General features: G+C 40.2%; 1 protein-coding gene across 4 annotated transcripts in view; it reads right to left on the bottom strand.

The window, feature by feature from the left end:
* Positions 1–189: 189 nt before the first annotated feature.
* Positions 190–27987, bottom strand: part of LOC125775062 (proteoglycan Cow) — a 91540-nt gene continuing 63742 nt past the window's right edge. The window contains exons 3-11 of one of the 4 annotated variants that reach the window (XM_049445531.1): positions 27452–27554; positions 24926–24958; positions 23139–23599; positions 17061–17191; positions 8808–8930; positions 8402–8588; positions 4417–4806; positions 4205–4342; positions 190–3473 (exon numbers count right to left, since the gene is read on the bottom strand). In XM_049445531.1, the coding sequence (XP_049301488.1) occupies positions 3361–3473; positions 4205–4342; positions 4417–4806; positions 8402–8588; positions 8808–8930; positions 17061–17191; positions 23139–23599; positions 24926–24958; positions 27452–27554 (1679 nt within the window). In that variant the 3' untranslated portion in view covers positions 190–3360. Of the gene's footprint in view, positions 3474–4204; positions 4343–4416; positions 4807–8401; positions 8589–8807; positions 8937–17060; positions 17192–23138; positions 23600–24925; positions 24959–27451; positions 27555–27987 lie in introns of all 4 variants that reach the window. The other 3 variants (XM_049445530.1, XM_049445529.1, XM_049445532.1) reach the window with 3 other exon arrangements.

Below are 27987 nucleotides of genomic sequence, written 5' to 3'. Positions count from 1 at the left end.
AAAGGGATTAAAAAAATTTAAACCCTCAAATTAAGGAGAGTAATTAAAAGTTACTAAAGATATAGAGACGATTGCCGATGAAGGTGGGATTATTCCAATTCCAATCAAATTATACCATTTTTCTATTTTTGCATATCTTTCTTTCGTGCATTGAAACGTCCATATAAAACACAACCATACACTGGTGCGTCGTTTATCTGTCCAAAGATTCGTCGTACTTTACTGATTTATTTTGTGTATGCTTTTTCTCTCCGCCTTCTCATGCCACAACACCATACATGCTGCACACCGGTGATCGGTGATGTTTTAGTTTAAGTTTGTAAAGTTTGCTCCCCCGTTTTTACCCTCGGTTGTGTTTCTGCTCTGCTCTACGTTTTAGATTCCTTATCCATTAGTGGTAATGATTCTACTGCTGTTCTGCCCTATCCCGAAGCACACGGGCCACCGAAACAAGGAGAGATGGTTTCGCTGTCAAAATGGTAGCGTTTTTGTTTTGCATCAGTGTGTACTGTGTGTTTTTTGGGGTTTTACTGTCCTGTGCTGCTTTGGTTTTGCTTTGGGAAAGTGTTTTTCCAACACGTTGTCATGGAAATGTAACGGACATTGGCTTTTTTTTTCAAACTGTTCACGCGTTCTGTTGCACGCATTTGTTTCTCTATCCTGTCTTATCTTGTGTGGTATTTATATCTGCTCATAAATGTAGTCCAGTTCGTTCGAAATGATTTCGTTTTAGTTCTACTACCAATCAGCGAAAGAGTTATGTTTACTGTCTGTTTTTTTCTGCAATGAGCTCTACTAGAATTCGTTCGGCTACCTTAAAAGTTAAACATAAGTAAACAATGTTTTGTTCTGTTTTTTTCTTTTCTTATCTACGAGTGCCTTTTTGGGTGTTGTGTACGGGAGAGGGTTGAATTGTTTGATTCAAAGACGTATGACACAAAAACATACACACATACCACTGCACTAGAGCATCAATAATAATAATAATAATAATAATAACAGAACGTTCCTTTCGTTATGAAATGTTCAAAATTTATATTAAGTCCAAACACACAGCGCGCGATAGTGGTGCTTTACAATAGGGTTTGTTTTGTTTTTCTTTTTCACACACAATACTTCCCCCTTTGGAAACTTTAGCGTATTGCACTACTTTTTTTTGTTGCTTTCTGTAAGTTCTCTTATCTTATGCAGACTTACATTCTACGGCTACGGTTGCGTGTTTTGCTAGATTTTGCATTAGCATTTCATTCCGTGTTTTTCTTTTGTTCTTTTAAATACTTGCTTTGTCTAGTCCAATGTTTGCGCTATCTCACTGCAGTAATAATATTAGCTCGGTGTGTTAGTAACACATCGGTAGCACACAACACTTGTGGTTTGCATTTACTAAATATAATTGCGGTTTGTAATGATTAGCGCATTTGTGTGTGATTGCTGTGATTGCTGTGTACCTACTGTGTTATTGTTTTCCACTAAAGCCCTTGACAGCAATATTCGTTGCCATGGTGCTTTTGATGGGCTGTCTGGTATTGGACGCTCTCGGCTAGGTAATTGTAATTAGTTTCTGGTAGTAATGGTGGTAGTACTAGTAATAATAGTAGTAGTAGTAGTAGTGGTAGTAATAAGCACAAATCATTCACTGCAGTTAAGTGTTCTATTGCAATGAATAGCACATCTTATTTTTTGTTGGGTTTGTTTGCTGCCTATCATTACGACAAAAGCACATTTTGTTTGCCAGGCCGTTTTCTCCCTAGTCCCAAACATCACATCCAGATACAACACCATACAGCACAAACAAACGAATCCATGTTATTCACACACTGGACATATCATGTGTTGGGCGTGTGTGTGTTTGTGAGAGATCATCTACCACTTGACATCCCATTTGCAGGGTTAGCTACTAAAGGATTTTTAGTTTTAAAGTAAACATTTTGTTTGACAGTTCATTTGACTGGGTTGTCGTACAAAGACGTGCGTGAAAAAAAAAACTCCCAAAAGCTTATAAATGCAGGCGGCTTACGGTTGTTACATCAAGTTTTGTAAAGTGCGAATTTACTCTACATGCAGTTTGGGTGAGTTTTATTTTTTCCCCCTTCATCTCATGTGATCATGTGTTATCGATGCTTCGAAAGCAGCTCTATGCAAAACGTGTTTCGGACACAAAAAGATCTAATGGCGAGTTTTTCGAGCATGACACAATCTGGTCGATTTCTCTGGCGAATTGTCGCAATTGTCAGCATATGCGAGAATCGATCGTTTTACCGATCAAACATCTCAGCATGCAACCGTTTTCTTGTCTTTTGATAACATTACATTAAACAACGCACGCGCGCGCGGAAGTTTATGCTCACACTAGCACTAGAAATCACTACTGCTTAGTAATACTTGTTTGTTTACTTAAACATTTCTTGGCCGGCTTAAATTTGTCTGCTTGCTCTATTTTTCACACTCACACAGCGTACGGCATGCAACACTCACTCACTAGTTTGCATTTGCAGCAGTAAAGACGGATAGCACTAAAGAAGTGGCTTATTATCTAAAAGTTAAGGTTAGTTGTTTGTTTCGTTTTTTTACGCTTTCCAGTTCCGGGTTTCTCTTTAATTCTCTCTCTCTCTTTCTCTCTCTCTCTCTCTCTCTGTCTCTTTCTAGCATGCTTAACGATGGTAGATTTGCGTTGAATGTATTAATAAGAGCGTAGCGATTTTGTATTCATGTTTCTAATAGTTAATTTCCGATCGAGTTCAAATATTGTTCACTCCATACTGATACGTTGTTAGCAAAATGTGTGTTTTGTTTGTATTTTTACAATAGAAGTTTACATACCGATGAAAATGGAATTAATTTATTCTTCATAAGCATATGGATTGTTTTGTTACACGATGTTTTACAATAACAAAAAACAAATGTGACGCACTTTACAACGCTTCGTTTAAGGACGGGAATTATTTCTTCGAAGTGGCACATGAGAGAAAGAAAGAAAGAGACAAACAACGGTTCATTCCGATGTGAAATATCTTCACGCCACATTACCCACCACCAAACGTGTGTGTGTGTGTGTGGGGGGCTTAGCGTGTTCGGACGGGAAATGGGAGATGATTTGTCTACTATACTGGGTTTTTGCTTATATACGTTTGCATTAATCATTACACTCATACTCATTACACAATGTTTAGTGGTTGTTGCAAGTTTGGATTAACATAATTGTCAGTTCTTCTAACGAATGTTTACTTTGCTTCTTGTTTTTTTTTTAGAGAAACCTAAAACCAACACAATATGTACTCTAAGACATTCGGTGAAAGAGAGTTGGAAGAAATCTTAAAGGAACGACACCCACCCCTTTTACTTTGCTGGTACACCAACACTTTAGAACACCAGCAGACGATCGGCGCTACCCTCCTGGCTGTCGTCGTCGTCGTCCGAGTCCTCCGTATCCTCGTCGTCGGAGTTAAGTGTTGTAGCATTGTTGATGATTTCTTCTGCAAAAGAAAGCAATCAAAATACGAGTTTGATTACTTTAATTGATGTGCTGGCTTTATGTCAATGAAAAAATATTATTTGTTTTTATATCTTCATACATATTTTGGTTCTACCAGTCCTGAGTAGCATCACTTACTCATAACATTATTATTTCATCATGGTGTTTGACTGACTCAGAATAAATATTTGTTACGCTATCGTTCATAATAAATAAAATTTAAAAAAATCGAAAAAATAAATAAAACTGTTCCTCTGCTTTACATTTAATGGAAGTGCAATAGCTACAGTGTTCATCATGGAGACGCATGGTCGTTTATTAATATTGATGGAGACGCATGGTACTTCATCGCGAATGGAGACGCATGGTGGTTCACCTGTTCTTAAACTTGTTCATAATCATTATGAATAAACTTTTTTTTTTTTTGATCGGTTAGAACGGCCTGGCCGTATCAAGACTTATTTTACCACGTAGCAGGATAGTCAGTCCATGCTACGGGGGGACGGTCCGGATGGGATTTGAACCCGGTCCTGCCGTGTGGACGGGCGCACCACCACCGCATATTTTTCATATGCACCACCGGCCGCCCCAATTATGAATATACTTTAATAGTGGAGAAATAATAAAATAAAACAACCTTGTTCGATTGTTTTATGATTGGAAAGTGATTTCCACCATATTAAAATGAATAAAAGTGAAATAATTTCGCTTTCAATAACATCACAAACTTACCACAATTCGGCTTTCCTCGGGTACGCGTGTTTGCAAACTCGACACCGTGCTCATCCACACACCAGCACACACCAACCGCCTGATGACATTGGGTAGGCTTATAAAATCCTTGACTGTCACAATCTGGAGCGTAAGAACCTGCCAAAAAAAAAAAAAGGTTTAAAACATCTGTGAAAAACAGATATATCTCCGCCGAGTGTAAGCCTACTTACCGCTCAGATCATTACCGAGACGTCGCCGGACAGCAGCACAAGGGCGATCGGTTTTTTCGAAACAGCGGCACCATTCGCGCGGATCGATCGTGTTGTCCTGATCGAGATCGCACGTATCGATGAACGGTTTGATGCACCGTTCGTTCTGATCGTGCTCCAGATCGTACAGCTCCTGCGTCGACAGCTCACCATCGTTGTTTAGATCCAGATGGCCAAACATCCAGCGTGCCTCCAGCTTACAGGCAGCGGGGAAATGAATCTTGTTCTTCTGCTGCTGATGCTGGCGCCGTTTCTTGCTGTCCGCCATGATGACGGAGAACCAATCGAGCAGCCGGTTACCGATGGCTGTCAGCTGCTGCGGTTTGCATTCGCTCGATTTCATCGGATAACCTGTGCGGTGGAACCGAACGGAACGAGAAGACACGATGAGTGAAACCGAACCGTGTACATCGAATCAGAAAGGGGTTGAACTTTGCCATTGCGAACTGTGTTCGAATGCGAGGGGGGGAACGACGACGAATGAGGAAGGTCTTAAATATGCTCCAACCAAATTGGTACAAAAGTTATTGCGCTGATTTGCTAATCACCATCGTTAATTAAGCGTTGTCGTTTGACGGGGTACGGGGCAGACGATGGCAGAGAACACCGAACCGAGTTTCAACTCCTTTCCGCTTGCCAAACTGAATGGGTAATGGCATTTTACAAATACTCTCCCACCTTTCGGCACAGGTCAAAAAGTTTCATCACAAACCATCAAAAGCGCCATCGAATGTGCCGAACATAGCGGCGCAATACTGGGAAACGGGTGCGGTTTTCATGTAAAACTTTAGCAAAATGTTTCCGTGCGCAATGTCGCGACGGGGACCGCTGGGTGAGATTGTGCGGAAAATACACGTCATGTTCGTGTTCTGCCATTGGCCAACAATGAAGCCTTCAATTAGTGGGGATGAATAATCTAGTTGGAATAATTTGTTAGATAGAACAGATTGCTTATCTAACATACGTTGAAATTTGTATTCTCAACAAAAAAAATAAAAATCCATGCAATGTTTGCTGGGTGTTGGATTTTAGAAAGAGAATATTTTTCATTGAATTATAAAACAATCTTTTTAAAAATAAAACGTCAAAATGTACGCAGCCGCTAATGTGTTGCATACCAAACCGCTTAGCGAAAATGCTTCTAACTTTAAAAGTAAACTTCATTACGCTTTCACTTTCGAATAGACCCCACTTCCGCAGAGAGGGGCTGGGTATTAATCAGCCCTGCGTTGGAATGGAAGTTGAATGAGTGCTGGCTTTAAACTTTTGCAACCGAGTTACTTTCCTACCTTCTCGACTTTTCCGCCCCTTTGCTTCTTAACTAAACATTGTTTCAAGCCTTACGCTCACATACCGTAACGTGCTAGGCCCATCACCCAAACAACGAACATACCTCCTCCCCCCACCCCCTTCCGCCCCTTTCTCCCGCATTATTGATAGCAGGGTACGTGCGCGACGTGCTCAATAAGGGTGTATTAGTAGCATGGCCCTGTTCATTTTCTCCTTATAGCACGCGACAGCGCGGCCAAGTACCATGTTAATGCCATGTAGCGTGAAGGAAATTTCACTGTCCTGCCAAGATAAACATTCTCTTCCTCCTCCACCTCCGACGCGTTCCATTCGCGTTCGCTACAATTCTGTCTTCAGATTTTCTTCCTCCCCTACCCTAATGTTTGTGGAGGGCTCGTTTGAACCCGGGTGTCTGTTTTTGGTTGCACAGAAGGTTAAACAATACTTAATTGCCATAAATCTTTGCTCGTTCGCACTCACATTCGGCGCTAGAAAATGGGCTTATGGTGCATGGAATCCTTTTTCCTCGACACGGCAAAAGTGAAGGATTAAGGGCTGTGAGGATACATGGCACGGTACGACAGTGCAAGAACATATGAGCGAATATTTGGGTTTTTTTGGGCTATGAAATATCTTGGAAATTCTGATGTATACGCATTGCCATTGATTAAAAAACAGAAACTCACAAAATTCAGTGTATTTATCAAAATTCAGTGTTAATTTAATTATTCAATAATTAAAAATTATTAAGGATTTTAACAGATTACTGCAAATTACTAACTTCAATGCAAATGCTATGTATTCATTGCAAAAGCAGCATATAACACAGTGAGTTTACAATCGTCAATCGACCGTAGAACTATAACTAATAAAACCAAGAGATAAGGGGCTATTTGTAAACACATTCTTTTCAAAATTTATATTCGTTTAAAATACCGCCAACAAAATGTGTTGCCATAAATGTAAAACTAAGTAAGATATTTCTTATAACAATAGTAATAATAGTTTAATGTTAGATATTAAACTAAGTAAGATAGACTTTTCAAAACATGACAACAATTTCATAAAAAAGCAAACTTCAAAACAAAAAAAATGCTTGTAAAACTGCTTGTAGAATATAAAATTTTCTTCTTTAGTAGCACACGCAGTGTTGATAATACGGCAAATTCCATAATAAACCACTATAAATAACTAAATAGATAAAATTTTGTTTTTTATGTCCACCGTCTGTCTCAATGTGCACGTGCGGAAAATTCGCATTCTGCTACACTCACACAGCGCTATGGCGTTGCCTCTTTTTGAAGCTACTTGGATACACCGGTTAGGCATGAGCAGCATCCAGTAAACTGTGATCGAAGTAAACGCAAGTAAAAGCCACACCGTGCTGCCATCTGATGGCGGTTGGTGGAAGTTGGCTGACGCTTTTAATTTAATGTTCTCTACGTACGAAACACAAGATGTTTTTGGGGGGGGGGGGGGGGCGGGGGGGGCACGGAGTTGGATGGCATCACCCAACAATTGGTGATGCTTGAGTGAAACAAAGCAGAAGGAAAAAACAACAACCAAAAAAACCCCATCCCTGAGATCACAAAATAAAAGATAAAAGCTAGGTGCGTGCGCGAAAGATGTTCGCGCGTTACGTGGAGTGTTTGCGATGAAATGGAGCAGTTGTATTTCAACGTGTGTTTTGCGCGAGTAACACGATGCGGCAAGGGTTCCGTGTGCAATCAGTATGCTACCGGTGTACTGTTTCTCGATTAGATAAACGTTGCGGATCAGCATATCGTTGCGCTGTACGCGCACCGGAAGCTAAAGCCATGTGCTTTGCAAATACCGACACAAGCATTGATATGTTTCTTGCATAAATTAGTTCCGTGCGAAGGGAAGATTACGGTTGCAAAGCTTTACGATGGTTACAATGTATGTATGCTTTTCGAGGGTTTTTTTTGTGGCTGAACAAACTGTGATGATGAACATGGGTTATTGGGGTTTTGGTATAAAGAAGAAATAAAATTTAAATTAACTGCACACGTATGTTCAAACGTGTTATGCTACGCAGATTAATTGTTTGATTGCAATTGAATATATGGATAAAATATATAAAGGCAAACACATGAAAACGTACTTTAAGTACTACTTGAACTAATCATTTTACATTGTGCATCTTTTTGTTTCAAATAAAGTTTTATACGAAAAATGGTTGCTCTATATTAAGGAAAACTATTCCAAAACGAATTCGGGAAATTCTTATTTCCCGACACTTATAAAACAGTAATGAATGCACCCGATGCCGTCAGCAGACGGCATTCACTCAACAAAGCGCCCGGAAATAGCCGTTTTCAGGTTGCAGCATATAAAACCGGTCAGATCAGTGTGCAGCAGGAGAGCAGAAATGGAGCTACACGATTTGTACCATTTTGTGCCGTTCGGAACACGGAGCGTGTAGCATACAGTAACGGTGTTTCGTGTTTCGAAAGTCAAATTAAGTCCGCCCGGATACGCTTTGCCGGGGCGATCCGGTGCGCTTGTGTGCCGGACACAAGGGTGTGACGTTTGGTCACTGGCAGCATACCTGGTATGACCCGCAAAAACCTAACAGCAGTAGCGTAAATGTTCGTTTGCTGGCCTACTCGCCCCCTCCCACCAAAAAACTTACGTGCCGCGCTGCCGGACAGTTTGGATGGTTTGATGTTGCCGTTATTGGTGTTGCCAGTGTTGGTCGGCTTATCGAGTACCTCGTTGTATCCTCGGATTTTGTGCTTGTCCTCGGCTGTCATGCGGGTCGAACCACTGGTGGACGAACCGTAACCATCATACGGCCGTGATGCCGACGGCAACGAAGACTGAAAGACAAAAGTGGGCAAAAGAATGAGAACGGAAATAGGTAATGTTATGGTAATGAATATTTTCCAAACCCCACGCTTTTTGCACTACCGCTGGGGGAGCTGGGAGGGGACAGGGTGGATCGCTCACCGACACCGACAGCAAATCACACAAATAGATACACACACACACATACAGACAATCTGGAACGGTTCCGGCAGTGCTTTTATCAGACCTACCTTGCCCTTGTACGTCGTGTACTTGATGTACTTGTAGTGCTTGTTGTCGTACTTGATCTCCTCGGGCGTGAAAGTGTACTGTGAGTTGATGTGGTTATAGTGACGGTTCTTTTCCTCCTTAAGCTGCTGCTGCCGTTGGAGCGCGAGAAGCGAATATTGAATGGAAGAAAAAGAAAGGAAACGATAGCTTAGAGGGGTTGTAGGGCATACAATACCCAGTGAAGGGTGTGCTATTGTTATTTTATCGACGATAATGGCCCCACCGAGCACTCGTTGAAGGTTCTTAATTAAGAAACAACTGTATTCAGGTAGGAGACGAGGAGGTATGACAGTACACAGGTTAGTCGTCTAGAAGTGAACCGGACTTGGGAAATTGAGTCAATGTGGCAAAGATGTAGAATTCTTCTATTTTATTGTTAAGGAATTTTCAGGACGATCTTTTACTATTTGTGAACTTTAAATATTTTTCCTGTATTTAAAAATAAATGCTATAAAGAGTATTTGAATTTTTGATTTATTATGGAAAATAAATACGATCTGCTTTGCATTCACCGTTAATATTAAAACCAATACACTCGCACGCATTCTTAATTTACTTTCATTTAAAAAAGAAAAGATAACCTCACACCTTACTTCCCACAGTTTCAGTTCCACGGAACCGATGACTTTCATCATATCCTACGCTCCCGTAACGCTTTGTTGACATAGATCAGCATGAAGGAATCTTCCATGATCCGTAAGTCCAATAGTCTCTTTCACTTGGTGCTTAAACCTTCAAAGGCTACAAATCGGGAAGCAGGGACACTTTGTCGCCTGTCAATCGTTTACCAGTTTAGCGAGGGATGAATGGAACAGCCTGGTGGTGTTGTGTATTTTTTTTTACTTGCTCTCCTCTCTTTACTTCGAAAGCCAGCAGATAAACCCGTAACCTCCCCTGTAACTTCCAGAAATCTTCCCAGCCAAGATATAATCAGCGCTAGTGATGGGCCAAACACCAAACACAGGCTCGCATCGGAAGCGAAGTTTCTGCAAGTGTTAGCTCGATGATGTTTACTTTTCTGCTTGGCAGATGCTGTCGTTTCCGGACACTTTTTTTTTTTGGTTGTTACCTCCTTTGCAATAGCCAGGCCTGCGATACCAAACCGAAAGAAGACGTTGCGGAACGAACCTGCTAGACAGACGGTTCTAGTACAGGCTTTCCACAACCGTTGATCGAACCGATAGGAACGAAATGGCAAATAGGAGGGGGAGTGCTTATCGTACCATGACGATTCTCCTTCCCACATGCGAAGCATGTTGACGAGAAAGCCGTCAACTGATGTATGATTTATGGAACATAGCCATTTGAAGGTATGTTGGCTTTTTTTAGGGGGAAAAACATCTTCTAAGTAAAAAATGAAGCATTGTTAAAGTAGTGCGAAAGGTGCAATTTAAGAACATTCAGTGGAACATTTTAATGGATCATCGGAAAGAAGGTTCCAAGTTTATCTCATGACTATATGAACAATTGCTATAGAAGCATCTCAAATGTATATATTATTTCGTTTCTTCGTATACATTTAGTAGATGTTCCTTTGGTCTTGGATTAATTATTATAGTTCGATTCTTCGATTCCATTTGTCAAAATGAGGTATTTTTGGAAATCAGAATGGCAATACTTTCTATGAATATGAATATGAATATGAATATATGAATTACTTGTCGTAGGTTGTTGAGTGGAAAACTTACTTTATCAAATGAAAGAGTAAAAAAACCTCTTAGAGACTATATTATTATTTATCAAAAGTAATCAAATAGGAACTATAGAGATGAAAGAAGATATGAATTTGATTGTAATTTACAAATAAAAAATATTTGAAATTTTTGAAAATAAGCATTGCAAAACCCATTAGTCGATTAAATTTTTTTTGGTACATTTTTGTTTTTGTTTTTTTAAGTAGTTTTATATTTTGTTTCGTTTCGGTTCGTTTATTCGTTATGGATCAGGTTTTGCGTTACATTTAAATAATATTTAGTACTTATTTCTTGGGAAATGCTATCGATAGTCTGTACTGTAGCACCGACACAACTGTGTTGAATTGCTTCAAAATTCAAAGTATACTATAAAAGTTATTGTCTTAGTAATAAAGTAATAAAGTAATATAAGAAATCGTGATTCTCCTCGATTGGGAGCAAAATTAATGAATGTTGAGTCATAAATACTATCTCGGAAGAAACGATTTGATTTATTTCATATTTGTATAAATGTATGACAAAAAAGTGACGATGAGTTTGCTGAGTTCGCTCAGGAGATGCGAGGTTGCGGCGTGAGTATCGTACCAAAGAGCCCTGAAAAGCCCTTGAGGTAGTCCTGATCAACGCAATCCAAAGACTAAAGATCCAAGATCTGGGTATTTTGAAGTTTCATATGCTTCGTTGTATAAAGATCAAATTATTTGCGCATCGAAAGCTTGTTCTACACGTTAAATTGAAACCAGCAATAGTTGCTGGAAAACATATTCCCGTGCCTTCGTTCTCCGACTCTTGATGCCGCCAGAGTTTTCTGAGAGATTTCTCTCTTTCTGATGTTTGTATAATGGGTTAGTGCTCTAACGCTCTAATAAGGTTAGTGTCTAAATGTAGAGTCATCTCTTTCGAGAGACCTTTTGATGTTCGATTGTTTTGTCACATTGTCTTGATTCACATGTCTTTGGTAATTCGTGATTTCTTATGTTTAAAGGCACTGCATTGTTGTTGCGTTCGCTACGATCTGGATTATACTAGCGTTTGTAGACTCCAGCTGGAGGTACTGCTATGCAGAGACTAGAAAGAGAGTTCAGAGGACATTTACGCGCTTCACAGTACGTAGATCATTGGATCATTGCCTGTATCTTTTCCTCCAAATTCAATGTCCCTTCCCTAATATGTATCTTCCTTACCCCTTAAGTCCTCTCGTTGACTTTGCGACATGCTTCCCATTTTTATCCCATCCAGTCGTTCCGTCTTTGGTCCGAATGATCCCTTTAAGAGCATGTGCTTCATTCATTGAAATCTGTTCGATTTCAACCTTCTCATTTCCCACGTCCACACTCGCCTTCTTGATCTTTTCACTCATTCCTCGTAACCATCCCTGCCCCTTTTCAAACCTTATTCCATATCCCACCTTCCTTCTTCCCTAGTTTTAAGATAATCCATGTGGCAGACAATTTGACAAACAAAGAATAATAATAAACCTTGCAGGTCGAACCCGATGTGTTATTCCGATGGGCGTATGTTGAAACTCGAACATGCAAAACACTTTTGCCTAGTGTAAAGATCCCGAGGACTATTATATTACGCCCATAGACGTAGATATCGGAGGACTACCTTCGAAAGACCTATTCTGGATCGTTATACGTTGTCTTGCGGAAACTTATGGAGTAGTTTTGTTTGTAATGCCCTTATAAATATATGTGAATTTGAAAGGGATGTTTGATATTATTTCTATAAGTGGGTCGTTAACAATGAAAATTCCTTGTGTCATAAATTTTAGTATTCTTTCCTGCCGCTCGCTTTATAGTTAGTCCAACCATAAACTGGACTTTAAAGCATTCAGAAACTGGAAAACTGTTGGGAAAAATAAAAATATTAAAAATCTCCTCCAACAAACTGTTTTTGTGTCCTTCCTTTGGTAATATTCCTTCTGGGAAGGTAAAACGGAACACTAAAATGATGGAACCGGAACATAAACGAACGGCCCAACAGCAACCGATTAGTTGCCTTCAAGCAACGGGTTTAAATTGTCCTACTGTTGCGTTTACGTGTACGAAAAAAGAAAACAACATGTCGTTCACGCCCAACACATGATAGGGGGCCTGCCATCCATAAACACTTCCGGCTTTGTAAAAGCGGCAGCGCGACCCGGTATTTTTCCTTCACGTTTGATCATGGTGAAATGTAGTTATTTTCACATTTTGTTTTCCAACCTGTTTGCCGTTTCGATGCTTCGGGCGCGAGGTTTAACTTTGCCTTCCGTGTTTTCGATTGTTTTTTGTTGTGTTGTGTCTCTTTTTTTTTTGTTTTATTTGCTGGACTTCTTTCGCTTTTGCTTTCCCCTCGTTCGAACTTTAACGCTTTTGTTGCCCCGCGGTGCTTCTCACTTTGGAGCAGCTTAATTAGAGTTGAATTGCTTTTTGCTGTAAATAATATTAAAACACCACTCGAGCAATGGTGGCCGGCCCCGCGAATAAGTGCAGCTGTGGTGGGCTATCGAATGAAGCGCACCAAACACGAACAACATCCACCGGAGAGAAAAATATGTCCAAAAAAATAAAAGAAGGAAAAGAAAATAGAATAGAATAACCAAATGGTTCACTTGGAAACACTTTGGTTCAAAATTCGCAATTGAAAGTTTTAGCGCACAAGAAAGAAACGCTGCAGGACACGGAATAACAAATAAAACAACACAAATACAGAGCACGTAAGCAACTATAACCGAAAAAAAAACAATTTCCACTAACCTGCGCAAAGCAGAGGCAAAAAAGAAAGAAAGAAAAGAAAAGCAGAAGGAAAATGCCAAATTGCAACGAAGTGCGCAAATGTAACCAGTTCGTACTGAGTTTCTCGGTACAATTTTTGGGACGAGGAAGAATTTGCTCGTGTTAAACTTATTCAATTTGGTACACCAACGGACCACCATGTCCGGAAGGGACGGGGAAATGTTGTGCGAGAACAGATAAAACGGATAACATGGGGACCGTTGTGCAACTATTGCTTTTGACTGATTGGCAATCTGGGATGACCGCTGAAGGGAAGGAGGGAAGTGTGTTTGTGAGGATGAGGCCGGGTGAAGTGTTTCGTTAATGATTTGGATTTGTTCCGATGAAAAGTTTTGAGCAGGACGAAGAAACTGGATGAAGAAGGCTTCTTTTATTTCTTTTGTACAATTAAGCAATTCGAGTGACCGAAGTAATTTTATTGCGATTAAAGTTTATTAATTACTCACAATCGAAGTTATGGTTAGGTCGCCACTATAGGACCCAAATAGTAATAAAATAATGTCTTTAGTAAATATTTTTTACAACATGTGTCATGCATCACTTAACCGAATAATGATGCATTTGCATGATGTATGAATCACTTAATGAGAATTTTTTTTATTGTAAAGCATCAAGGATTGTATTTCATGTTGAGCAATCAAGGAAAACAAAAAACACCTCTACCTAGTGTCGTGTTTTATTTGTATCCCCAGCAGCGGGAATCAACTTGTTTAAATTTGCGATCTCCCCGGAGAACCAATCGGCGGGGGTGGGATCGATTTGATTCACAGCACCGCACCGACAAAAGTTGGTCGATGACAAAGATGAGAAACAATTGGACGAGTTACGCTACTTTATTGATCCCCAGACGCAGGACACGGCTGGGTTTTGTACATTTCTCTTCCATTCGTCCCAAGAGACTGCCGGCGTTGTGAATGGTTTCAATCGTCCGTTATTGATGTATGACGCACTGTGGCTAGGCTTTAGTGCAAATGTGTGGATTTTCCTTTTTTCTTGCTGTTTCGCTTTCCAGCCGACGCTAGGTATCGTTCATTTTCCATCAACTTGGTATGGTGGCTTCGTGCGTTGATTTTACCAACGGCACCGGTCGGGCACGGTACATTACGTGCATCACTTTCCATCTGAATGAAGTTGATACATAAATTGCTTTATCTTATCACCATTCTCATGCATGTTGCCGTAAAAGTGTACCTTGGAATTGGTTCCCACAACTCATGTGGATAATGTGTATATGTTATTTCTTTACAGTTTCGACATTGCACAATTCCCACCGCGCGGTGAAGCTCTTTCGTCCATTGCATTCCCATTATCCGTGTATGATGCCGCGGGGATGTCTCTGGACATGCGGCTGTCTATATGTGTATTTACGTCTGTAGACAGATACGGTGGATCGAAATGTTGCTCTGGGGAATAATTTGGTCCACACTGTTCGTTTTGATTTTTTTTTCATTCATTGAATGTGTTTTATTTGTGGTGGAGGTTCACTTTGGACCGATCAAGCGAGAGAAAATGGAAAGTATTTTTTTCATCCAAAAGTATGACATCTTTGTGAGTTGTGACTAATAGTCATCACATAACTATTGGTAGAGATTGGTATGAAATACCAATCCAAATAAGCTCGTCGCGATAAGCACAAGTTATCTGCACAAAGAAGATAGTTTAATGTGAAACATTTTAAGTCTTATGATGTGAATTCATTAAAGTGGCAGTAGAAGGTATGTGTCAGTACGAAGGATTCAATATCATGCTACTTAAAATTGAGGAAAGCCAGAAATGGCAGGATACCAGAACTTTAGGGTAGTCAAGTTATGGTGAAGAAACCTTTTACTCTAGCGGTAGCAGTTCCACTCCAAGTAATTAAACTGTTCTATCATATTTCTTACCATATCGCTATTACCATGCCGTTAAGCATAATTGTAAGACTCCTTATTCTTGAATATTCTAATAATACAATAATACAACTCAGGCCCGGTAGTGTACGTGGTAAACGGGGCTAGTTCCACACGGTAGGACCGGGGATCCAATCCCCATTCGACCCGTCCCCCCGTAGCAAGGACTGACTATCTGGATATGTGGTAAAACAAGGCTGGTAAACCAGAAAGTCAGGTTACGCCAAGAAGAAGAAAAATACAGCTCTGTTAAGGCTGTTAAGAATCTATCTAAACACCATTTCTAGACTTTGTTTTTTGTTAACGAGAGAAATCTTGTCTATTTCTCCTTTAAGTTCATATGACCTTTTTCTAGCTTGAGAACACCTTCAGATCGTTTGATTTTTAACAACTATGGTTTTAATCTAGGTATATACATCTGCACTTTACCATCACTATACAACTACTGCGGTCAACGCAAATAATTTTAAAATGCAGCCCTTGATAGCATGTAAAAACCTCAAAGTTTTTTGACAGCAGCTATTAAGGTATTAACCTGCTACATTTAGATATTACTAAGATATCAGAATTACTAAGCAAGAATTGTTAAGAAGAGACATTCGACTCCAACGAAAAGGAACATTCGGAACTACCGAATGGACGCTGTACACAAAAAAGTAACACCAAAACTACAGCTCAGACATTAGCGTGAAACTGGACCATACACATGGATGATACTTCTGAAAGTGAATTTATATCCTAGTTGAAGTCTCCAATAGTCGTAAGCATTACTGCCTGGCCTTTCGTTACCTATAAAAAACACTTTACTGACACAAGTTAAAGGTTTGAAAAAATTGGAATCGAGAAGTAACACAATCCCTGATTTTCGATGTATTGAAACGATCGTCCAGCAACCTGTTTGGAATCTTTCTAAGTTTGTCAAGCTTTTCCAGAGTAAAATCGATTTTGTGCAAAGCTTTCTTTATCGACTTGCTGGCAAACCTTTCCTGCAAGACAAATGTGTCATATAAGTATAGGAATAAATTAGTCTTGGGATAAATCCAGGAAACGGGAACAGGAACCATATAACAGTATTAATTGTTGAAAGAATCTAGATGTTTCCCAAGCTTTACCTAGGCCTTTCTGAATTATTTGCTTATAAAATAACATTAACCTGTCTTGTTCTGCGTGTGATTGTACTGAAAAGCATAAAATAAATGTTTATTCAAGCAAAATAGTTAACATCTCCATAATAACCTTCATTTTTCAAACCCGTTTGTGGTCATAAATTAGAACAAAGAATTGAACATGACAAACAATTAGTATCGCATTATGAAATTCTAAGCATATTTCCTCGCCCGATGCGAAACACGAAAGGCGATGATGGTGATAAAAAAGTTAATATACTGAATAAATCACCTCCTTAAAGACTATCCTGCCCATTTGCAGGCTTTGTGCAGTCGGTTTCGTTCTGGAGCAGTGGTCAGGAAATGATGCGCCACAATGCGGAAAATTGAAATACATTGATCGATGGGATTTTCGGCTACCCCAAAACGGATCCAGCCACTGTCGCGTTCAACACGACGAAAAGACACGGGACAGAGGGAACATTCATTCAAGATACAAAGTTCCCAATGGCCGCCAACATTCTGCTGCTGCTGCTGCTTCTGCTGGACCGTTTGCAACAATTCGTCCAGTGAAATGGAGAAATGAAGAAAAATCAATATCACCTTCAGCCACATCACGCATCAGGCAGCGAAGTATGGTCGGAAACCAATCCATCACAGTCTCGACCACTCCCAGTTGTCCACTGGCATACGCACACGCTCTTCCACCGTGCCCACGAACCCACGCGTGTGTAAACTTACCTTGCCGGACGGAATGAGGTTGTCTGCGTTGATGTCATTGCTGTCGATCGTTCGCTGGTACTTGGCGTTGAACGCACTCATCCGGTCAGCCATCCGTTGCTGTTTTTTCAGATCAAGAAGCAGGTTAGCATCTGTGGGATAGACGAATAAAGGCACAAGAAATAGTGAACAGAAAGAACCATTTCTGTGGGGGGAGGGGAGGGGGAGGAGATAGTGAAAAAGTGAAGACAAAAAAAAAATTGCACAACCGTAACGACCGTTGGAATGTGAGTTCAACCTGACACGGACAAGGATAAACACATACCGCAGCTGACGGTGTGTGATATCTGTACTTTCTGTCTGCAATAGTATCTGTGGGTGTAAGTGTTGAACCATACAAACACACAAACACACACAAACACTTGCCATGGCTGCAGGAATTCGAATGAAATGGAATGGAATGATATAAAATCGAAATAGCTACAGCAAGAACAACAAAAAAAGTGGATTGTTTCTTTTGCTCTAGTTGAAACAGGAAGAGAAATTGCAGTTTTTCTCGCTGTCCACGCTGCCCGGAGGGAGTTGATCATCCTCTAGTTTTTCCCATTTTGGTGTTTTTTTGTTTTGTTTGTTTTTTTTTCTCATGTTGTGTGTTGAATCAGAACGTTTGAATGAAATAAGGGAGAGAAAAAAAACAATCTATCGCTGATTTTCACTTTACTTTATGCTACGTAATGTTCTTTTTGCTTTCTCCCTCGTTACTGGCCGATCAGCATCATGAGCATCATCCTTCACATCTATCTTGTCGTTGCGTTATTCTAGTCTGATATCTGGAACATTAATGTGTGTGTGTGTCTGTTATTCGCCTGTATGGTGCTATGTAGAACTGAGGACCAAGCTTGGAATAGGATGATAAGTTGATGGAAGCAACATAATCCATCATACATATAACTCAAAATGGTTTTAGTAATGGAAGTTTTTTTTTCCTTTTTAAAACTTGTTAAATTGTCAGTATACTAAAAGGGTAATACGACTTTATATTAAGTTCCAGCAAATAAAACCTTTCACTTTAATGAGATGAAATAAACATTTAATTGCTTTCAATTGTGAATTAGTTATCAAAGTGTCTGCTGTCTTTTAAATTCGTTTTTTTTGCTCGCTACAAATCATCAAACCATTAAAAAGTTTCCCAATACCCACTGCACATGACCTTTTCAATCCTCTCAGAACGACTCAGAGCTGTATCTAGCACCGTACGTAAGTGTGTAAATAATTAGATTAAAGTGCTCTTGCTTTTCGCTGGTGCCCTTTTTCCTCGTTGGTCCAAAAAGCTGGTACCAATGTCGGTTTCCCGACACCATTTGCCCTGGCTAGCAGTAGGTCAGAATCGTACGTACCGGATTCCGGCTACATCAATCAGCTCATCAAAAAGGAATTTGTGCAATCGGTCGGAATTTATGGGCAATTAGAGAGACAGAAAAACGCTTCACCTATGTATGGTCGGATCCCGGTTCTGGGTTCCCATGTCGGATGGAAGCAGAGCCGTACAGGCTTAAGCTACCACCATTGGTCAACCATTGAAGTAGCCCAAGGATGAATGATTTTGTTACCAACTCTTGGTTGGATTCGGTCGTGTGTTGTGCGTTGGATGTGTGTTGGATGGCAAAATTCAGTTCCAAACGACCCTGGGCAGCTGTCAGCAACGTTGGTGAGAAAAACATATTTAAACCATCGTTTAGTGACATAAAGATTGACGACGAAGTTACGTATTATTAAGGGACGTTGTACAGTCACCATGTTCGACAAATAATGAATATTTTTCTTGCATTTTCTCAAAGAGATGGTTCTGCATAAGAAATTTGTAACAATCTGAAGTTAATTTATTATCAAATAACAAAGGTAAAACCCAGACAGATAAAATATTCCCACGTGAAAAAAGTTTAAGTTCGTTGAATTTTTAAGTGCATATTTCTTAAAACAAACTTTTGCAAATTGCTATTCAGAGTTCCTCAAAAGCTTGTTTACCAAATGGTTTGAAACTTTTGTTAGGAATTATGTATTCCACTGAAAGGTTACTAACTAAATGTAAAATCGAAATTATTACAAAGTTGCTAACAACGTAATACAACGTATTTGCAATATTTCATATTCTGCACGTGACTGCCTTTATTGAAAAAGTTTTTTATAGACTAAAATTTAAAATATTTCTAATGTGTTCTAAAACAAATAAGTAAATAAATAAATAAATAAATAAATAAATAAATAAATAATTTCCCATAAAAGCTTAGTATTCTGTGGAGTGGCTTTTATTTTTAATTGCAGATTTTATATAATTAGAATGGAAAATAAAGAATTTATTGGATTATAAAAATGCAGGCTTTAACTGGTAAAAAGTACTAAGGAAAAAGGAACATGACAAAATTAACAAGAAAGACAATCGACATGAAAACGGTAATTCTTATTAAGTTTTTTTCCCCTGTACATTTCACCTATTCTGGAAATAGGTAAAAAGAATATACAGCACAAAAAACGATGTACTAAAGGTTTTGTGTCCAGCATACGGCACACCCAACCAACCATGATTAATAGCCGCAGCTTCATCATCGATGTGACCCGTGTCGTCCAACGTTGGCATGATGAAAAGGAACCACACCCCCACAGCCAAGAGCTGGAATAGCAATCAACCCTAAAACTAAACCGTTTTTTATATATACATATACCCCGAACTGGAACACACATTTGCCCGTTATCAAACGAACTGCACAGTCAGCCATCGTACTGGTGGAATGTAGAGGCGGAAATTAAAAATGTTTCCCACTTGTCTTCCAGAGGCCAAGAAGCAAAAAAAAAAACGAGTCACATGCACAGTGCCTTTTTATACTCGGTGAGAATGTTTTCCTTTCTTTGGCGTTTTTTTTTGTTTTGGTCGTGTGAGCAGCGAACGGAGTTAAATGCAAACGATCATCCTGGCTCTCGTAATGTAGCCTGAACGTCGCACAAATGGCGACTGAAACGAAAGGTTCGGCTCATTCCGCTACAGTCCATTGTTCCGGCAGCGAGCAACACCATTAACTGCACAGTGTAAGAGTAAGGGCGGTGGAAAAAAAGCAATTCACAACACCGTCATCTGGCTTCATCATATTCATGATCACCGGCGGGCAGCAGCTTCCAGGGCACTCCACGATGAGCGAGAGGAAATGGTAACAAACAACTGCGGTGATGTATGGTCAAGTGCTGGGCAGCCGTGTGCCTTCTGCAAAGACTTTACAAGTGGTTCAGATAATGGACACCAAACAGCAAAAAAAAAAAGAATGAATCCAACATAATACATTCACTTCGCGGACATTTATCTGGAAAACTGGCACGGGGGGGGGGCTAAAGTTGTGGAAATGTTACAGGTTGGATAGTAACATTGCTGCGAAACTAATGCCAACAAACAGCAGGACAGGACCGATTCCGCCAGATTGGGTGAACGCTTTCCATGTTGAATGTAATCAGTATCGACTGTACACGGAGGATAACGCGTATAGAAAATAGCTTTCACTGTGCGGGACATGACACGCTGGCACAACTGCTTCGCAGCGTAGTTGTTCCAGCCGTAGAACCGAAAAGCAAGTAAACATAATTTAAATTGCATTTTTTTCCCTGACTTGTTCTCATGTTTCTTCCCATACTTTGTTCGTTCGCCAAAATCCGCTAGGGGAAAACGCTTCATCTTGCTGAGATACTGCCGTACTGTCTTTGGCGTTGGTTCTTAGAAAATATACTGCCGACAATGCATACTACCCTGGCAAGTAGCAGATCGCCGTCATATATATGTATGTATACGTTCATTTTTTGTTGTTGTTGATGATGTTTTTCGCCGGAAAAACCTCCACAAACCGAGAGAACTCCGTTTCGGGTGCCCACCACCGACCGGAGTGTTTGTTCGCGCTCGACGGTTTGTTTTCTTCTGCCCGTTGCTTTTACTGGAGGCTTTTCAGAATTTATGAATTTCGCTAGCATGTTCGTGACATAAATTCTTGCTGTGGTGTAGACACGCGCGGCCAGATAAACCGGATAGAGGGGCGTACGCATAGCAGGTGGGAGAAAACTCGGGCAGTTGGCAAACAAACGACCGGACACAAGATTATTGCAATAATTTATGAAATAGCGCTCATTGCGTGGGGTATGGCGGTGTAATGCAAACGTGATTGAAAATTCCCATCTGGGCGAGGATTTGTGAATTTAGGCAGATTTGTGTTGATACTCGGTGGATGCAGGGGTTTTCTGCATTGAAGTCCGGTAGAATTTTGGATCCATTTCGGGATTCTTTTCAAGTTGAATGTGGAATGTGTGGAGTAAAATGAGAATTGTTTTTTGTTATTTTTATCTAGCTTCACATCAAATTAATTCTTTACAGGGTTTGCTCTACTGCATGAAAATTTTTAAAAGATCTTTCAAAAAAAATCTCAAGCTTTCGTTCTGAAAAATTAACAGTTTTAGCTAAAATTGATCAATACAGAAATTTGTTAATAATTTTGTTAAAATATACAGATAAACTATATATTCATTTTTAAAGCGATTACGAATATCATGTTTCCAATTATTAAAAATATTATTATTACTCTTGAGTCTGGTCTCCAAAATTAGATTAAGAAAATTAAGAAATGATTCGAAAAAAGCTCATTTGCATTGTGTGTAATAAACCAAATGGTATGTTTTTCAAATTTACTGTCTCATCTGGAAACCCTGTAATCCAGCACTTGAATGATAGTGCGTACGGCAATGTCAAATGTTTAATACCGGTCGCGGATGAGATAAAAAGAAAATGTGATTTATATATTTTTTTATTTCAGACATACGGACGGACTGGCCGTCTGAAAGCAAATAGAAAAATTACTTCCCTTCAAAAACATCACACTACATTAAATTAAATTGTTCTGTTTTATCTCCAAAATTTAGGCCAATGTATATTACACCAGTGTGCATTTGTGATGAAGCATTCTAGTGGTCCAATAATTATGTCCTGATATGTTTACATATTTCCCCCGAAAATGTGCTACTATCACAGAAAAAGTATGTCCTTCATCCGTGCCATTGTGCATGGGTTCCTGGAACGAAAAGCTTTCTTGAAACAGCGCCCGGCATGCACATGGTATGGCGCAACAAACCGTGTACCTTCTATTCCCTGCAGGCATTCTGGCATGGTCGGGCCAAAAAACGTAGGTATCTTTTTCGGGCCAATTTGCGATACAATACACCAACCGTTTAATGCTGCCCTTGGTACCAAGATACAAATTCAACGCACGTGCGCCACTGCCGTACCACCGTACGCGCGATACCAGAAAGCTCGCTTCACCGCGAGGCAAAGGACGCGTGCAGCTATAATGGTAACTGAGAATGGAAAACAACAGAGCGAAATAAAAGGCGAACGAACAAAAAAAAATCAACAACAACATCGCAGCACACTTTATTAACGGTTGACATGAAATTAAAAACGAAAACAAACTCGTGGCCCGTTAATCGAAGTTAATTAAAAGTAAGCAAACGTAATTGGTTTAAGCTCGTCTCACACAGGCAGCATATGGGCATATGGTTTGGAAGCAAAAAATACTCTAACCACGTACCATGCATGTGATCAGGTTGTCAACATGGTGGAGACATCGTTACGATTCTGCCCTGTACCAAGGACAGTACCTACCAAATGTAGTACCAAAAATGTACGTTAAAGTGCGAGTAACAAAATGCACATTTGGTTGCAGTATGAAAGCAATCAAATGTTCTGATTTGAAATATAAATTAATTGAATTAAATTATTAAATATTTAGACGTTTTCTCTCTTGATTTAGACCTAACTCTCATTAGTAAAGTTGGAAGAAAGTAAACAAAATACCTAGTTTTTTTTAATTTGTTAATAAAATTTGTGTAAAAGGACTTGATCTTGCTTTGATTGCTTACATCAACCGCGTTAAATGGTAGCTCAGCAAGTTAAATATTCTGACCAATGAAATCTCCCATTCCCAAGAAAGCTTACTGATGAAGGATAGCAATGATAGTATGGTTCGAAACTCCCGGAAATAATTATCTCATTTCACACAAATGACCGTCTTGGCTTACCTTTGCATGGACAGAAGCCCATACAGTTGACCTTCACTTCCGTCGTGTGAATGCAGTTGTGGTACTCCAACCGGCAGAGCGACGAGTACGTCCAGTTGTCGCTGCCGCACAGATAAGTGGGTTTTACCACCGGGCATGGTTTGCAGTCTTCCTCCTTCTCACTATCGTAAAACACGTCGTCATCCTGTGAAGAGCTTTCGTCGTCCTCGCGTTCCTCATGCTCCAGCCCGCTGCTCGTACCGTCGTTTGCATTGCTTCCGGTGCTACTATCACCACTGGCCGCCATCAACGTCATGCTGCCAGTATCCGCCACACCAGCAATACCGCTTCCGACGCCACCGTTCAGACCAGATGTTGCGGCGGCGGCAGAGGCCGCAGCTGCTGCTGCCGCTGCCTCTGCGTCAGCTTTGCGTTTCGCTTCCTCCTCTTCGAAGTATTTGCTCTTGGTGATTATTTCCTCCCTGGTGGTGTTGATAGCAGCGGTAAGCAAAGTGCAGAAGAAAGATGAATAGAAACAGGAACAATAAGCAGAAGGTGAATGGTTGTTGTCCATAGCAGCGGTCAGGTTGGCTAGTATGAACTGCCCAACCATAGTCATCGCGTTCCGGGTGATTGATTACGAGGGCTGCAGTGGGTATGCTCTACTGCTGCGAGCTTTGTTTCATTAGGCAACAAAACAAAACGAAAGCAGTTGATTGGAAGATAATGATAAGGATGATTTTACCCAGAAGTTCATGCATTAGCTGGATGTATAAGCTACCTTTACCGAGATGAAATGAAAGAGCCAATATTTGAGGGTTTATCCAAAAGCCCAAAGCTTTTCTATATAGGGGCGAGTCAAACACATGACCAGGCATGTCAAACTTGTTGTAATACGGTGAGCTTTTTTTATTGCATGATTGTAATACAACATCGGTTCCCTTACAGGGCAGAATGGCTATTCAGCTAAAGGGTAAATAAAGTCAAGGGAAGCCGAAAATGGCAGAGCAAATACTCGTTCAATTTAAAGGAGTGGTGTAATAACTGGTGGCGCCGGTGCTACACGACAGGACCAGATTTGAAATCCCATCCCCGTCCCGTAACAAGGACTAACTATCCGGTTATGAAATGACCGGCATGGCCTCTAAAATCGTTAAGCCAAGAAGATAGAGATAGAGAGAGAGAGAAAGAGAGAGAGATAGAGAGAGAGAGAGAGAGAGAGAGAGAGAGAGAGTATTCGCTAAATTTCATGTAAAAAAGATGAAAGTTCGAAGGCTAATGAGATTAAGACATTACAGACAGTGTTAAGTTGTAATCTTCGTTTTATTTTTATTATAATTTTTGGCAATGTCGGGCACGTCTATAAATGGGCACTTGAAATTGGGCAGATGTAGGGCAGAATCATGTTGAGATTTAAACCCAGTACGAGCGTGATGATGAGTAGTGGACTAAAGACTGTACTGTGACTGTGTAATAGTTAATAACCCACTTAAAAGGGTTCGAATCAAAAGGATTATTACGGTTACTACGGAATGCTACAACAAGTGTCAAATGTGTGACAGTTTTTCAGACGGTTAAGAACCATATTAGGGTGGAATCTCCGTGAATCAGTACTTTGACATGCCTGGTTTTTGAGAGATTTTTCAATTATTAAATGCGCATTTATTAGCCTGAAAACCAATCGATGAAATGAAATATTTTAATCTAGCATCAAAAAACATGCATGCATATTCGTAATGAATGGTTAACTTTTATACATATAGCATTAACACCCATGCAAGGGATAGATAAAGAAGAAAAGGTTGCACCTGTTCGCAAGTGAATTATAGCTGCTGATGAATCTGTAAGGAAATAAAACAAAAAGAATTTGATAGAAAGAGAGTAAAAACCTGCAAATGATATACGTTTTGGATGGAAAAAAAGGATAAGGTTTGGGTGGAGAAATAAATCATTCAGCAGAACACAAATGTCGTTTCGCTCTATAATGGGTTTCATATATCTGTGTGGTGTTTAAGAGAACAAAAAAAAAAGAATGAAATATATTGGATTGGTACAGAAAATGAAATCTCTTGTTCCAGTTATTTTACACGTTAATAACAGCCTTCTCTATTACACTGACTTTAGATTGGGTACGTGAGACATGTACACGTAGAAAGTAGAAGTAGCAATAAAGCGTTGTAAAAAATGGAACCATGTTTGAACGAATTTGTCCCATAACCGTATGTTTTGTGCTCCACCATTTTGATCACCAAATCAGCGAATACAACGTTGCAATTTAATTTTCTCATCCTCATTTGAGTCCAGCCGTACATCAAGCATACACACCAACGCACAAGCAGACAAAGGAAAGCAAACATTCCCTTGACGAAAAATTCGATTGTTTTTTTTGTGTGTTATTTTTCCTAAGCACGACGAAAGTGCGAAAAAAAAAACACAAACTAAGCAACTCGCTCCGAATCGACGTAAACTCAATCAGCGTCCATTTTGTTGCACCTTTTCGCCTTCATTTGCATTTCGCAGTGTACGTGGATGTTTTTCTTCTTTCATCTGCTGCTACGAAGTTGACATAGGTTGTTGGGGGGCGAGTAAAATTATGCGAACCACACCGCGCCATTCAAAACGTTCTTCTCTACCATCGCTCACCATCATCTATGGTCCACGATCTACGGTGGAAGAGATTATTTGTTTCTTTAATATGGTTTTTGGGGTTGTTGTTTCTAAATTTTTTTTGAGCTGGAAAGTGAATTGATGAACCCGACTGGTGTCGTTGGCATTGTCCGCAATCCATTCTGTATACCATTGTGCGACTAAAGTAGAAATAAAAGCTCATGACAAGCAAGGTTTGGTTTTCTTTTTCGCCGGTGAAAATAATTTCCATTAAACTTTACCCTATTAACTTAACATTTAGTAATGAATGTGGAGAGTAGTTTTATACGTACATCGCACATCACACCCTCTGTTGGTGGTTAATACATTTGCCAACAAGACTGTTGTGGCAAGAGATAACTATGCACAATAGCGAAAAAAAAAGCATTTTAACCAACGCTGTCCCAAAACAAGATGAAAGTAATTTGTGTTGTTGTACATTTTGGCTCATGAAGTGACAGTTTGTAATAGATTTCAGATTTTTTTTGCTTTACTTTGTCCCATGATTGCGTACCTGGTGCTGCTGTCCAATTGTTGTGACTTAATTGAAAAACTAATCTCTAAGTTTTATACCAAAAAACAAAACCAAGAAAAATAATCCAATACAATAGATTATGCTGGTGTTTGGTAAACTTCACTTCAGGTGCTTGAAGCACGAAATGCTCTTGGGAAGCTCACATTTTTCACCATTCACAAATGACGTCGACAAAAATGCGTCTAAGGTGACGACGAACCGAGAAACATGGGGCTTTGGGGGTGGGGTAAGCACTAGGGTAATGGATTTCTGCCATACCTTTTTATGTTGTAACGGAGTTGCCCTCTTTTTTTCTTCTTCTTCTCGCATTTAACATGAATTTCGTGTGGAACACCTTTAGGGCACCACAATGAGGTTTTAGTCAACCCATGGTAAGGAACTGTGGTGTGTACCAAAACATTTTGAATGGATTTTGTTTCGAAGTTCAGTGGCCGTATATGTGTGTGTGTGTGTTAAGGCACGGTTTGTGTTGTAAAATGAAAACATTGCGCGTGTGTGAGATGTACAGGAGAAAAAAAGGGAGAAAACCATAACACAAAATCACCAGGTGGCTGTCTGCAAGCGGCATCCGCAACAATGTTAAGGGTACAATCAAAGAACGGACCGAGTAGAAAGATAGTAAAAACAGGAAGTGTTGGAAAGAAAGCATTTTTGAGTGAAGGACACACAATCAAACGCAGGCACAGGATGATGATAGGAAATGGTAGGTATTTGGAGAGTATGAAGAAGAACAGAGAATTTTCTTTCTTTTTTCTTTGTCGCAACAGGACATGTACCATGTACTGCGGGTTTGGTTCGTTCGTTACACTTTTCCTCATGCCTGGTACAATGGTGGGAGGGAGAAGTGAATGAGGAACAAATGTGGAACCCGGCTGAGTGTGGGGACATGTTGAGTGAAAGTAAACGCACAGCGTAATGCACAAACAACAGTAACAGCAAACCCACAAATTCGAGGAAATGGTTCCATTGTCCTCGGGTGCGAAGGTTGAAAAAAGGAAAGTGGAAAGAAGTTTGCCACTGTGTGGAGGCTTATGTAAAGTAAGGGGAAGGCTTGCCAAGGGATGCAGGAAGAAAGCAAAAAAAAAGGAAGCACAATAGTAAACCCAAACTTCAAGGTTGCGTGCAACGAGACAGCGCAGTGGTGAGTACTTACTTGTTCTTGTGTAGTTCCTTCTTCGAAACGCAGACAGCCGTGTACGCGTCCTCCAGTAGACAGAGCTCTTTCTTCTTGCAGTTGAGCGGTTTGCACAGGTCACCTGGTGAGGAGAGAAAAAGAGAGAGCGAGAGGGAGAACAATGAAACATTTGCCATTTCATGAATTGGGCACCCACACTCCAAAGGTGTCGATTCGTGTTTCCGTGTCGGGAGCCTTTTCACAGGAAAGACAACCGGAACCATGGAGTACCGAGACCTAAACTGTACGACCTGCCCGATCCAAGTACTGGCAGTCGGTATCATTAGCCCATAACCACTGTACAGTGCACACTCAACGTGAGCAACGTTCCGAAGGTATGTCGTGCATTGATGCTAGGAAGATGAAATATTCATGCTGCTTCACGAACCGTAGCAGGTTGACAAGCTGAAACCATCCGTGATCCATGTGAACCCGGAGCAGTTAATGCGGAGCACACGTTTCTATGGCGCTGTGGCGCTTGTTTCAAAGCGGGGGACAGCTATATTTCATGCTGC

The sequence above is a fragment of the Anopheles funestus genome, chromosome 2RL, assembly GCF_943734845.2.
Source record: "Anopheles funestus chromosome 2RL, idAnoFuneDA-416_04, whole genome shotgun sequence".
Lineage (NCBI taxonomy): Eukaryota > Metazoa > Arthropoda > Insecta > Diptera > Culicidae > Anopheles > Anopheles funestus.
Note: the sequence above shows the minus strand (reverse complement) of the source record. Positions and strands in the feature narration are given on the sequence as shown.